The sequence below is a fragment of the Typopeltis vanoorti genome, chromosome 11 (assembly GCF_054136105.1).
Source record: "Typopeltis vanoorti isolate ZY-2024b chromosome 11, IOZ_Tvanoo_1.0, whole genome shotgun sequence".
In the NCBI taxonomy this organism is placed as follows: domain Eukaryota; kingdom Metazoa; phylum Arthropoda; class Arachnida; order Uropygi; family Thelyphonidae; genus Typopeltis; species Typopeltis vanoorti.
In genome coordinates, this window is record NC_143559.1 from 119,722,840 (window position 1) to 119,738,263 (window position 15,424).

The 15,424-nt window shown below is 34.2% G+C and overlaps 1 protein-coding gene across 1 annotated transcript in view; it reads left to right on the plus strand.

Annotated features, from left to right (window-relative positions):
• Nucleotides 1–15,424, plus strand: part of LOC150102002 (eukaryotic translation initiation factor 4H-like) — a 144,300-nt gene that overhangs the window by 52,123 nt on the left and 76,753 nt on the right. The window contains exon 3 of the mRNA XM_090399948.1: nucleotides 7,682–7,730. Coding sequence (XP_090256074.1) covers nucleotides 7,682–7,730 — 49 coding nt within the window. The remainder of the gene's footprint in view (nucleotides 1–7,681; nucleotides 7,731–15,424) is intronic.

Below are 15,424 nucleotides of genomic sequence, written 5' to 3' on the forward strand. Positions count from 1 at the left end.
TCTTTCAGACATGAATTGTATATATAAACATTGTATAGACTAATATATATATAAACATTATTCAAGAAAAAATGAAACAGTTTCAGAACAGGAACCAAACCTTAGAGATTCATTGGCAAACCCTGAAGAAAGCACTGGTTGATTCAGCTAGAGAGGTTGTCTTCGAGGATAAAAAAACAGAACTCCATGGTGGACACAGGAAGTTAAAGAGGCAGTGAAGGAAAAGAAGAAAGCATATCAAAAGTTTTTGGGAAATTAATCAGCTTGTGCTCTTAGAGAATACAGAGACTAATGTAAGAAAGCTGAACACTTTGAAAACTAGCTAAACAATAGTCATATGAGGACTTTGGTAAGAACATAGAAAATAAATATCAAGATATTCTGGAGGTTGTTGAAGAAGTTCAGAAATGGAGGAAAGAGTGCTGTAAAAAGAATTAGAGATGATAAAGGTGACATGAAAACTGGAGTAAAAGATATCCTTGATGTAATTGGAGTAATTACTTTGAAAAGTTGGTAAGTGTAACAAGCAGTAATGACAACACAGTGGTAAAAAAAACACTGACCAGACATGCAATCGGGAATACATATCCATACATGAAGTAAAGAAAGCCATCAAAAGCCTGAAATGTGGAAAGGCAGCTGGAGCAGATAATATTCAACCAGAAATACTCAAGTATTTAATATCCAATACTTTATATCAAATGCTTTACACGATAGAAATATAAGATCTGATAATGTTGGAGTCTTGACAAGTAACAGACTGATTTGGAGGAAAATTGTAGATAGGAAATTAATAATGATGTAATTTTTTTCATGTAGTACTATCATATCCTGTACACCTCTTGAGGATACATGGCAGGAATTTGATGATGATGATGATGATACTCAAGTATTGAAGTATAAAAGTCTTACAGTTGCTGCAGTGCACTGTTCTGCCAGCTGTGTCCTGTACACCCCTTGAGGGTACGTGGCAGGAATTTGATGATGATGATGATTACCATACATTCGAAATGCCTCCCAATTTCAAATCAACTTAATAATAACAATCATGGAAAGTCTAGCAAAGGGAAATAGATTATGTGCATGTGAAAAGAAACCTCCCAAAGCCTTCCAGATTCACTTCACAAATATACAGTCTTAATTAAGTATAGTTTCTGGGAAATTCCCATGTTACTCCTCTTAAACGCTATTAATATAATTAACGGCTATTGTAGCCTGTTTTTGTTTAGGAGTGTCCCTTATTTTAAAACATTGGCTAACATAACTCAAAAAGAGGTATATATATATATATATTTTAGGGCATTATGGGCGAGTATAGAAGGCAATTATGGCAGAAATAAAAAATGTGGAAAAATTTTTTAGAAGGCATCATTAAACCAAAAACAAGGTATATACAAAATTTTTCCACATTTTTTATTTCTGCCATAATTGCCTTCTATACTCGCCCATAATGCCCTAAAATATATATATATATATATACCCCTTTTTGAGTTATGTTAGCAATGTTTTAAAATAAGGGACACTCCTAAACAAAAACAGGCTACAATAGCTATTAATTATATTAATACAGTCTTAGTTTTAACCTAAACAGTGTTCATATTCAGTCTAAACTACATTTACTTTTCCTACCAGAATCTCCAAGCTCATCTTTTTTTCAAGCACTATTCATCACACTTTACCCTGTAACACTTTTTGTCTCAAAGTATTATTTGTGCATATGTTCACTCTAATATATATATATATATATCATGTCAGAAATTTTCCAACTTAGAATGTTTTTTTTTTTTTATCTTTTGACTAAAAATCTCTCTGCCTCCATATTATCAAATTATTTTTCCCTGTCACTTCCTAATGCCACTAGCCATTCTGAATGTTCTTGATTATCTAGTCCAACTTTTCTAATAGTGCTATAAAGATTAAAATTTCCATGGAAAATAGCTAAGACATTTGATATCACCAGTCGTTTTACCCATATTGTTAACATTACTATTGGAATACCAGATAGCACTCAACAACTCTCCAAACACTCTGGATGTCTTGTTGATTAGTAACCATTCTAACTATACTGAGGATGGTGTTCGTCTCTAGGCATTATAAGAATATCAAAGATGAACTTTGTGTTTCTGTACTTCCTTTGCTTAGTTGGATCATTGATCTCATTCTTTTGATCCAAACATTTGCACTAAACTTATCACTGAAGCAATTCTTAGTGCTGTACAAGCATTTACTCCCCGGTTCGCTTTGATCTTATCCCTTATTATCACTGTATTAAACCCGTACAAGAGAAGGACTGGACATATCATATTTGGCTTTCATTTGAAATCTCCATCTTCCTTTTTCTTTATACTGAACCTGAAATTGCTTGAAATAAACTATCAGTGCATCCAAAACTAATCCAAAAGATCTAAAATTAGGAATCTTTCATCATATCTATATTTCAGTAATGTTTTTTGGTCTCTTTCCACTGCTACTTTTCCTCAAATTCTTGCATAGATGATCTTGGTACATGTCCAACTATTTCAAATGTGTAATGTTCAATTCCACATTTTGATTTTTTTACCAAAGAGATCAGAAGGATCCTGTCCAAACTGGATCTTGATGACATTTTTCTGTCAGTTATATGTTATATATTTATTCTTTCTTATTCCACAGGTATTCAACTCATTCTTAAGAAGAGCAACAAATGCTTACCATCAAATTATTGTCCACTTTCACTAAATTTAGTTCTTTCCAAAATGGAGAAAACTATAAACACTTGACTTGTTATATTACTTGAAGCCTCTCTGTTAATAAACCAGTGTTGGACAAATGCCATGGAAAAGGTTGTAGAATCTCAAGCAGTTGCTCTTGATATTGTGAAGGCATTTGATCAACTTTGGCAAAGGTGTGTTAGGCAAACTCCATCATATGATCTTGCTTTGGAATTCTACAGCTATGTTGCTATCTTTCTGTCTGTCACATATGATGGTATGTGACAGACAGAAAGTCACATATGATGGTATGTGTCACATATGATGATAGGTGGATCTTTATTCTTGAACTATTCAGCTAATAGTGGCAATCCACAAGATTCTGTTCTTTCACTTACTCTCTTCCTCCTGTATACATCAACAACCTTCTCCAGTTGATTGAAATTTCATTACTCAGTTTTACTGATGAGAATAATTGTCTCCACTTTCTCATTGGACAAACCTTGCACTACAGCATATTACCAAAACTTTCAGAATATCAACTTCTGCAGTCCTGAATTCTGATCTCCAAACCATTCTTCAGTGGAATGCCAATAGCATTGTTGATTTTTGATGCTAGTAAAACTCAATCTTGTTTTATTTCAAATTATAAATAAAAGATGCTGATAAAATAAATATACTGAAAATTTTAGCATATTACAAATATTGTCTCCTCAGCATTCCAAGAATTGTGTTTTGTCTTTGGCTGAAGGTGTTACTTATTCCAGATTCCCAAAGTAAGAGGATGCTCCACCCTTGGGATTGTTTTTTTTTTTTTGGGGTGGGACATTGTAAATATGAAACATCTTTTAGATCCTTTACTTAGTTGAGGTAGCTTAGTTATCCTAAAGTAATTTACCTTGGTAGTTTGACAGTATACATTCTAATAAGTAAATAGCAATATACGTTCTAATAAACACTTAAAATGTGTTTTTAAATTTGCTGACAGTATAACATACAAGAAACCTGCTCTTTGTTACTTCCTATTTGAAAAGTTCTATTTAACTTTATAATATAAAAAAATAAAGTTTACTCATAGCTAATTGGATGTTAAAATAGTTGATTTGCACTTGTTCTAGAAGTAGGTGTGAAATTTATTAAATATTTTAAGCATAGTGCAGGGTATAAAAGTTTTCTCCTCATCATTCATTCCTTCAACTATTGTCTTAATAGGATAGTCTCCCCTATTATATTTCTTAGAGATACAATTTACAGATCTTTAAACCCAGTGTTAACAAGTCTCAACTTTCTACCCAGTTCATAGTACTAATCTACAATAAGTTGAACAGACTCGAATGGAAGGGATTACTATAAAAAGCAAAATTGATTTTCTCCTGTGTATTTCCAATGTGCAAAGAGTGAACTGTTGAGATGTGATTGTTCTCTTTATTTCTGTTGAAATGAAATGTGATTGCATTAGTGGAACTGCTGACTAAAATATTCTTTAGATCAGTTATTGGGCTTCTCAATCTTGTTTGCCTGCCAACCTCTCCCTCTTCCATCATAAAAGCATTTCTTCCTCATTGATCCCCTCATCTAAAAATATGCATTTTAATGAATCAATTATAAGAAAAATTTGTTAATATTTCATTTATGTATTAAAATATATAAGTAAGAAACAGTTAGTTTGTAATAACAATTTTCTTTAATAATAAGAATTATTTGGTTTATAGGTAAGTTATGTTAGTCTCATAAAATTCAGAGAACATTACAGTTTGTTTTAAAAGAATACTCATAAGCTTGTCAATTAGATTTTTAATGAGGTGGTTGTGCTTGCTAATTTGCAGTAAGCTAAAATTACTCAATTTAACCTTAGGTCCCTGAATTCTAGTATGTTCAGCTCTTTCTTGTTTCTCAGTAAATCATTAATATGACTGAATCCAGCTGCCATAAGATAAGAACTGAGGAAAGTTTCAAAAATTATAAAATAAAATAAGAAAACTGTTCTGTCTTAGTTTGTAATTTAGGATGTTTGCTTTGTGCATCTTCATTATTCCAATGAACAGCATATCCTTTAGTTTGGAATATAGATTTTGTTCCCAAATCTTCTGCCATTTCAGTTGACTCTATTGGGAATCCCTGAATTTGAGGTGTCTTATTCTCACTCATGCTTAATTATTGATATTGTGCTGTGACCTAATTGTATTTGTTCTCATAGGGAATATATTGCTTACTAATAAAAAGAGAAAAACTGTCAAAATGGACTGGAATATAGAAAACTTGAAGTGTATTCTTGCTGCAGAACCTGTAGAACAAGTAAAACATTTCAACTTTTCAACACTTTTTAAGTTAAAAAGTGTTGACTCTTATTCTAATTTATGTAGAATAAGAGAAAAATAAGGAATTTTTGCCATACAGCACTAAACTTGAAGTATATATGAGATAGATTTCAAACTAGTTTTAACTTACCTATCTGAAAGTTGGATTAGAAATGAGAAAGTTGACTGAAGACTATAGATATGAGAGTTCTTAGAAAATTAACAGAATGAACAGATGTTATCACTAGTGGAAGTGTATTAAAAAAAGATGCTGGAAAGAACTCGATTTGTGTTATTAGCATTTAAGAACATATGAGCAGAGTTAATCTGTGGTTGTTGTATTGTCTCTTAAATAAAATGGGAGAGGAAAGGTTAGTAAAACAGGTATTGTCTATTATTCATACTGCTCTCTCGCCATACCTTGCTCTTGTATGGCGAGATTGGTAAAATCTATGCACCCACTTACTCCTAGATTGTATGGCCTTCCGAAAATTCACAAAGAAGGTATACCATTACGTCCAATAGTTGATGGAATCTATTCTCCCACTTACCAACTATCCAAGTATCTTGCAAAGATTTTACAACAACACATTCACGTCTTGGATACTTATATTAAAAACTCAAAACATTTTATAGATAAAATAAAAAACATCCCTATTTTTGAAGAGGATATACTAGCAAGCCTGGATATCACATCTCTGTTTACTAACATTCCAGTGGTTGAGGTCATCAACATCTTAGACAAATTGTTCCCAAGAGACATCACTAATTGGTTCAATCACTGTTTAACTTCTATTTCATTTGGCAAAAAAACAATCTACAAACAACTCACTGGATTAGCTATGGGTAGCCCCCTCTCACCTCCTTGTGCTGACTTATTCATGGAAGATCTAGAGAAAAAAATCTTAATCCAGATCTTTCCAAAACCGAAAATTTGGTGCAGATATGTAGATGACATCTTTATCATTTGGGATCATACTAAAGAAGAACTAATGAATTACCTCAACCAAATCAATAGTTTCCACAATACCATCAAATTCACATTAGAAATGGAAAAAGATAAAAAACTGCCATTCCTTGACATTTTAATAAAGAAACAATCCAATAATAGTATCAACCTATCTGTATACAGAAAACCTACAAATACTGGACGTTACCTCCATTTCAACTCAGCTCATCACATAGCTCAGAAACTTAGCATTATCCATAGTCTCAAGAAAAGAGCTATACAGTATACGGCAGACAAGGATGACCTACTAACGGAATTAACCACAGTATCTAGAGAACTTTCTTTAAATGGTTACCCAAAAAGACTCTATAACAAGATTCTATTTACTGATATACCACATCGACAACGTGATGACGTCCAATACATCAGTACAATTACGATTCCTTTTGTCAACAACCTTTCCAAAAAATTAGCTAACCTTTTAAAACCACATAGGATCAGAGTGGCATTCAAACCAATCAACACTATTCGGAAATTTTTAAGATCACCGAAAGATCCTCACCCATTCTTCAAGTACTCTGGAGTATATAATATTCCTTGCTCATGTGGTATTAGTTACGTAGGTCAGACATCTAGAAGCTTTGAAACAAGAAAGAAAGAACACATAGGATATGTCAGAAATAACAGACAAGACCTTTCATGCCACTTTGCCTCTACTAACCATCACATTGAGTGGGTAAGAGCCTGATGCCATACATAGAAGATAGCTACCATTCAAGAACCTTTAAAGAAGCAGCTACAGTCGTCCGTAAAACTGAAAACCTAAACAAGAATCAAGGTCTAATTTTACCAGAAATTTGGAAAACTTTTATCAGATCATTAAACATCAAAGAAATGAACTTTCATAACAATTACGTCATGAGCCATTACGAATAAATCACGTTAACGAGACATGCACATTGTCACGCACAATACCAATTTTTTGTATGATTTAGAACCATCGGTTATAACCTAGTCTGTAACCTTCATTTTAGCTTACTAGTTTGTATTCCCTGAGGATGCCAATAGAAACAGATTGGCGAAACATGTAGGAGGATAAAATAAAGCTACTTGATAAAGATTATATAAAAAAGTGTAATAGTCTTATACCTTGCTCTTGTTCTAAGTGTGGAACTGGGTTTGTGTAGCCAAGAAATCTTTGCCACCTCAGTGAGAGTGTTAGTGTTTCTGTGTATGCTGTTTCAGTTTGTGCTTGTTTTCAACTTACACAAATTAGTCTTAGTGATATTTGCTTTGTTACTAGTGTGTTATTTACTTTGAAAAACCACAGTAGAGGTCTCTAAAGGGGAAAGTAATGATTCAGCAAAATTGTTTCCAAAGTTGTTCACAATGGCAGCCTACGACTGTTGTGTTGTATTTGCCTGCCATTTGACCAGTTGTAGCCCATCTGCTAGTTTGTATAATTCTTCTAACTCTTATCTTCTTACCAACTGCTCTCTATGGTATCTAAAACTTATTCATGAACATTCCAACAGCTCATCAAATTTGGTGAAGCTTGTGATATCCCTTAGATTACCCATTTATAGTTATCACATTAAATATTGTATTTTCATGTCATACACACAATTCTTGTTATATATATATATCTGTCTGTCTACTTTATGTAGCTTGATTGTAAATGAACTTTGAAGTATTTAGTTGCTCAAGTACACGATATTATGAAAAATGTCCTTTGTGTATTACAGGTTCGCAATATTCGTTTAGTAAGAGACAGAGATACAGATAAGTTCAAAGGTAAGGTTCTTTGAATGCATTAAAATTGTGTTATCTAAGAGTAAGATAAGAGTAGTTTTCTCAAACATTATATCACTTTGGAGACATTTTTCCTTAAAAGCAAATTTACCAACTCCCTTCTTGTTCTTTAAAATGTTGTTTTTGAGAAGGGAAATAATGGGTGGAGGGTTCTTCTAAGGTCTTCTTGCTTTTCAAGTATAAGGATTTCTCTGAAATTGATTTTGTCCATTATTCTTAAACTCTATTTCCCAGTACTTTGTATATCAGTTCTAACCAGGATCACTCATTTACTTTTAAAATAGGAACAAAGAACTTTAAAATGGATGATAATAAGAATAATGAATGGGTCCAAGAAGAATCATTTAAAAGTTGTCATGTTTCATATACCAGAACATCTTGGAGAGGAATAACATTCTGGAGTTAAGATTGGTGTCAAGGACACTGAATTACTCTCCTGGATTTGCTGGGTGTATAGTGCAGAAAATGTATTTCGCTATATAAGGCCTAAACTTTTTTCTTTTTATAGTGATTGAAACTTCAGTGAAAGTTATTTAATATGCATGTTGAATGATAATTACCCATGACTTAAAATACTCCTGTTAAAATTTTAAGAATCAGTAATCAGTTTGTAAAAATATAAACTCCTTATTATGTGAAAAAGTTTTAAATTATGTGAGTGAAAAATTATGTGATCAAGCATTTTTATATTTACTTTCAGCAACAGTATGAAAATAGACAGTAAAATAAGTAAAGTTGGTATGAGGGGAGTCAGTTGAATTAATTTATATGGAATAAGAGAGAAATTAAAATCAGCCATAACACTAAACTGTCTATATAGAAGACAATGTTCAAGCTGATTTTAACTTATGGTTTAGAAATAAAACAGTTGATCAGAGACTAGAGAACACAGATATGAAGATATGAGAGTTTTTGAGAAAATCAGGTAGCATCAGTGGCAGAATCATGTTGAAAATGAAGAGATAAATTAGAAGGAACATTGTTAGCATTCAGGAATGTGTTAGCTAGTCTGAAGTGGTATGATCATTAAACAGAATAGGAGAGGAAAGGTTAGCAAAACAGGTGGTTGATGCAAGAATGTTAGGAGGAAGGCCAAGATCTAGATAGATTGATTGATTAAAAGTGTTAGAAGGTTTCACACATAATGATGATTTAAAATTTTTACATTTTCATATATGACAAATGAATTTTGGAAATTAATTGCTTAAAAATGAATTAGATTTGCTTTGTATAGTACATTGATGTTTTAAAAACTAGTCTTATGTCTGATTTTACATCAGACATGTTTGGATATCGTCTTCTTCTTTCTTGAATTCCATCAGGAACAATGGAAGTCTATAAATTCTTTCCAGTGGTTTCTTTCCAGCTTTGCTAATAACACATAGCAGGTTTTTCCTTCCAATTTTGCTATTACTCTGTCCTAATTCTCCTTTCTTTGATATTTTTACTATTATCCCTCTATTCTAATCGCTAGGCTCTCTTTTTCTGAAATGTCGGAATAGCGGGTTGAGCATATCACTGATAGTTATGATGTGAGTTTCTAGAACCTCTGCAGTGATACCATCATGTCCTGCTGCTTTCCCATTTTTCATTTCTTTAATAGCTTTTTTTTTTTTTATCTCTGAGAAGCTCACCACAGTTTTAAAGGAATTCTAGCCCACGTGATCTATTGCAGTGCTCCATTTTTGTTGCAGAATGGGGTGTAAAAACACTTTTTTCTTGCATAGAGTATATCATCATTCCTCATATTCTCTTCTTCCGTTTTCCCCTGGTGATTTTTTTTTTGGAATATATAACTGTATAGATCCAATTATCAGATGATGATAAATTTAGTTTAATCCTTTATCCAAGTGTGAGCAAACAAAGTTTGTGCCTGAAAGTATCTTCAGGACTGGAGTAAGGTGATAAAACACCAGGGCAACTCGTTACAAAGGTGGAGCAAGCTACCCACACTCCTGTCTCAGTATCTCCTATAATGCAAAACACATCTCCTTGCGGATATGTCTAATGTTATGCATTAAGGGAAGGGCCACTACCCAGACTAGTTTCGACCTTTATTGAGGTCTCTTCAGTGGGAGCCAGGCCCAATCTGAGATACCAGGCAGAAGCATTCGCAGGTCATCTCTACCTATAGGAGTTGCCAAATGGTGTGCCACCTTTTTTTAATAAATTACTCTGGATTTAGAGAAAGATGTTGAAAGTTTATTTTTCACTTGGTTAGAGTATAATAAATTTAGTTTAATCCTTTATCCAAGTGTGAGCAAACAAAGTTTGCACCTGAAAGTATCTTCAGGACTGGGGTAAGGTGATACAACACCAGGGCAACTTGTTGCAAAGGTGGAGCAACGAGTTGCCCTGGTGTTGTATCACCTTACCCCAGTCCTGAAGATACTTTCAGGTGCAAAGTTTGTTTGCTCACACTTGGATAAAGGATTAAACTAAATTTATTATACTCTAACCAAGTGAAAAATAAACTTTCAACATCTTTCTCTAAATCCAGAATAATTTATTAAAAAAAGGGTGTCGCACCATTTGGCAACTCCTATAGGTAGAGATGACCTGCGAATGCTTCTGCCTGGTATCTCAGCTTGGGCCTGGCTCCCACTGAAGAGACCTCAATAAAGGTCGAAACTAGTCTGGGTAGTGGCCCTTCCCTTAATGCATAACATTAGACATATCCGCAAGGAGATGTGTTTTGCATTATAGGAGATACTGAGACACGAGTGTTGGTAGCTTGCTCCACCTTGCAACGAGTTGCCCTGGTGTTGTATCACCTTACCCCAGTCCTGAAGATACTTTCAGGCACAAACTTTGTTTGCTCACACTTGGATAAAGGATTAAACTAAATTTATTATACTCTAACCAAGTGAAAAATAAACTTTCAATATCAGATGATGATATGAGCCAGTATCAGCACTTCTTTTATTTCAGACATCTAATAACATTTTCTTGCACTTTTGGCTGATGGCGATATGATCTATATGATTCTGTGTTTTGCCATCTAGTGACACTCAGGTTACTTTATGTATACCCCTACACTGGAAGATTGTGTCACTTATTACTAAGTTATATTTGCTACAGTTCTGGTAATTCACCATTTATATTTTTCTCTTCCAAAGCAAGTTTATCTATTACATTCTGCAACCCCTCATTATTTGTACCAACTTGAGCAAATCATCCATGTGAAGTATACTCTCTTTACCAGGTGTTATCATCAAGGTCTTATCGAGCAGACTGTAAAACTTTTCTTCAAAGGATGCATTCTCAGTTAGGGCATTGCACTAAACAATTATTAGCCTTCCAAATTTAGTTTTAATATTTATTGTTATTATTTGTTCTGAAATTGGTTCCCACCCAATCATTGCTTGATTAATGTTGTGGCCTTCCAACTTCATGTAGATGTGTATCACTTAGGCATCTGTGAATAAAGAAATACATTCCCATTGGGAAAATTTATTCTAGAGTACCATTCCATCTTAATTCACTAACTCCCAATAATTCAGTCTTATATTTTTCCATCTCTTTTCTTAGTTGTGCTACTTTTCCTGTTTGATAAAATGTTTTACATTCCATTGATCAATTTATTATTATTATTATGTAACACTTCCAGGGAGTCCAAGGATTCATCAAAGGAGGATACCTCCTCTGCAGCTCCGTCTCCACCACCACTAGTATTTTCACAGACAATCACAAACATCCATGCCCTTGGCAGGATTCGAACCTGCAGCTTTTGGCTGAAAAGCAGATACACTAACCACTCGGCCAACCACATCTGCATTGTCCTAATTTTTTTCAAGCTTTAGTCATTATCAAGGAGTCCTCCAATTTCTCCATTTATCATTTGAAAACAATATCTATGTTTGGAAACTAGCAGGTTGTTAGCATTCCAGTGATAGGACTGCTACCTCAGCATCCAGATATGCTGAGGTAGCAACGGTATTTGAGTAGGCGAGGCTGCTCAAATACCACTTTGTATTCACCTTGATGCAAAATGGACAAGGATGATATGGCACTTTGTGGCTGAGCTAACTAAATTATATTCTGTATTAACTTAAATGTTACCCAAATATGATGGCGCAACATGGACCACACTGTTTTCATGATGAAACCAAGGCAAGCAGTGATAAGACAACTATTACAACAATCTCAGACTGAAAAGAATTTGAAAATGGGCATCAAAATCATTGAGGGTCACAACGTGGAATGCAGCAAAATTACATAAATACCATGTTGATACAAAATCCAGGCAGTAAGAATGGGGGGGGGGAATAGTTGTTACATTTCTAAGCCACTTGAACAAACAACATTAATGCATAAAATTTACCATTTATATTTAAAACAATAACTCTTTTCTAAACACACTTGTCACACATCTTCCCTCAGGCTGTCTTTCCTTCACATTCTACCATAACTCTCCCACTCACTCGCTCACACACACACGTGCCAATATATACACAAAGATTCGTACTACCATTTAACACAACACAAAAACTCAGAACTATCAAAACCACCAGACATAGTGCAGAAATAATTTGCTTTGATGACACTGAAAAATGAATGTGAAATTATAAGTCAAACTTTTATAAATAACGACTACAAAAACAGTTCACAAGATTGTATCCAGTACTGCTCCTAAAGATTTAAAAAAATTACAAAAAATGCCATACCCTACATTTAAGGGAATATGGAAAAAAAAATAGAACATTACACAAATATTAAGGCATGGGGTGACTAAGGATCAAAGCTGTATAACTGAGAGGAGACCTCTATATAGCCTTTAAAGAAATGCAGAGAACTGACCAGAGCTTCTGACCAATCCTCATCTTCACGTGGTGCACCCTGTTAGGTATCTACCTGGATACTGAACGAATGAGGATTGGGCTGGCAATTTGAGATTATCCGACCAAATTGTATTCTTATTGGCTTAAACCAAAATATAAAATTGATGGTACAACATGACAGAATTTCGTACTGGTTGGGGCGTCGCCCTTAAACAAGGCCCCTGTTGTTTTTGCCAGGGCAAACAGTGAAAAGTCAGCTACTGGAACAAATCCTAAAGCCCACTCCAACTCACCATCACCAGAGTTCAAGATTTGTACTATCAACGTAACAAGCCTGAATGGCAAAGAAATGGAGCTAGCTGAGGAATTGGATAAGTATCAGATCGACATAATTTGGGTAACTGAAACAAAAAAAGACAAAAACTGATGAGATCTTTCTGAGCAATAAATACAAAATGTCATATTCAGGCAATGACAATCAAGGAAAAGAAGGAGTAGCCATAGTATTCAACACTAAATTCGAGACTAATCTTCTTGAATGGCAAGCCGTATCAAGTACAGTGATATGGGCAAATATCAAAATGGGGAGCTGGACAATGAGACTTATTTGTGATTATGGTCCCACAGAAGGTTCTACTAAGGTGAAAGTGGAGGAATTTTTTGAGGCTTTAGAGAAAGCAGCTGACACAGTGAAAAATGAAAAGTTGGTCCTTGTTGGAGATCTAAATAGCAGAGTAGGAAATGATTGTCAGACATACAAAAGTATTTGAAGAAAAGTTCAAAGCTAATAATAATAATGGCAAATACCTGTTGGATTTCTGCTCTGGTTATTACTAACACCATGTTCCAACATAAAAATGTGCACAAATTCACATGGAGAGAAGATGTAAGGAATAACAAAAGTCTCATTGACTGTGTTATTGTCGATAGTGATGTTTTCTCCCTGGTGCAGGACAACAGAGTGTACAGAGGATTTGAAATTAGTAGTGATCACCATTTAGTCTTGAGCAGAATAAAATTGAATTTCATATTGAAAAGAAGAACATGTGAGAAAGTTTTAAAGCGAATAAAAGTTGAACAGCTCTCATATGTGAACTGTAGGCTAAAATATACAAACATTATTCAAGAAAAAATGAAAGAGTTTGAGAATAGGAAACAAACGTTGGCGATACATTGCCAAGTCCTGAAGAAAACATTGATTGATTCAGCCAGAGGGGCATATGGTAAGATTGTATGAAATGATAGAAAAATCAGAACTCCATGGTGGACAGTTAAAGAGGCAGTGAAGAAAAAAAGAAGAAAGCATATCAAAAGTTTTTGGAAAATTAATCAGCTTGTGCTCTTAGAGAATACAGAGACTAATGTAAGAAAGCTAAACAATAGTCATATGAAGACTTTGGTAAGAACATAGAAAATAAATATCAAGATATTCTGGAGGTTGTTGAAGAAGTTCAGAAATGGAGGAAAAGTGCTGTAAAAGGAAGTAGAGATGATAAAGGTGACATAAAAACTGGAGAAAAAGATATCTTGATGTATGGAGTAATTACTTTGAAAAATTGCTAAGTGAAACAAGCAGTAATGACAGCACAGTGGTAAAAAAAACATTGACGAGGCATGCAATCAGTAATACATATCCATACATGAAGTGAAGAAAAGCCATCAAAAGCCTGAAATGTGGAAACGCAGCTGGAGTAGATGATGTTCAACCAGAAACTCAAGTATGGAGATATAAAAGTCATACAGTGGCTGATCTGCATAGTTCAGAAAGTCTGGACAGAGGGACGAATTCCTGGTGATTGGAGTAGAGCTTTCACAGTACCCATATATAAAAAGGAAAATAAAACTAAATGTGAGAATTACAGATGTATTTCTCTACTGAGTGTTCCTGATAACATTTACGGAAGTATACTTGAGAAGGATTGTAGAAGAAAAGCTTGGTGAAGAACAAGCTGGAGTCAGGCCAAATAGGGGTTGTCAGGATCAGATTTTCACTTTACAACAAATAGTTGAGAAATCATGAATATAACAAAGATCTGTATTTAAGTTTTGTAGATCTGGAAAAGGCATATGACGAGCTGCCAAGAGAAAAACTAATCAAAACAATATGGTTGTATGATTTCAGTGGGGTATTATGTCAAGCAATACTTAGTCTTTGTCATCATCAAATTCCTGCCATGTACCCACAAGGGGTGTACAGAATATGATAATACTACATGAAAAAATTATATCATTACTAACTTCCTATCTACAATTTTCCTCCAAATCAATCTGTTACTTGTCAAGACTCCAGCATTATCAGATCTTATATTTCTATCGTCTAAGGCACTTTGTACCGTATCAATCCACCTATATCTTGGTCTTCCTCTGGGTTGTTTTCCTGCCAACCTGGCAGAGAACACTTGTTTTGCTAATCTTTCCTTGCCCATTCTGTTTAAGTGACCATACCACCAGAGATTAGCTCTGCTAACGCATTCCTGGATGCAGACAATGTCAAGTTTTTTCCTAATATCCTCGTTTTTAATATGATATCGCCATTGATGCCATCTGTTCACGCCTCTAATCTTTCTCAGGACTCTCATATCTGCGGTCTCTAGTCTTTGGTCAAGTGTTTTACTTCTGACCCAGCTTTCAGATCCGTAAGTTAAGTTAAAACTGGTTTGAACACTGTCTTGTATACAGCTAATTTAGTGTTCCGACTAATTTCTCTCTTATTCCATATGAATTTATTCAATTGACTTCCCACCATACCAGCTTTGCTGATTCTGTTGTCTATTTCCATATTTAATTTACCATCTTCACTAAAAATTGTGCCTAAGTAGCTGAAATGTTTTACTTGTTCTACAGGTTTTCTATTCACAACACAGTTGATATTTTCAATGATTCTACTTATTTTCA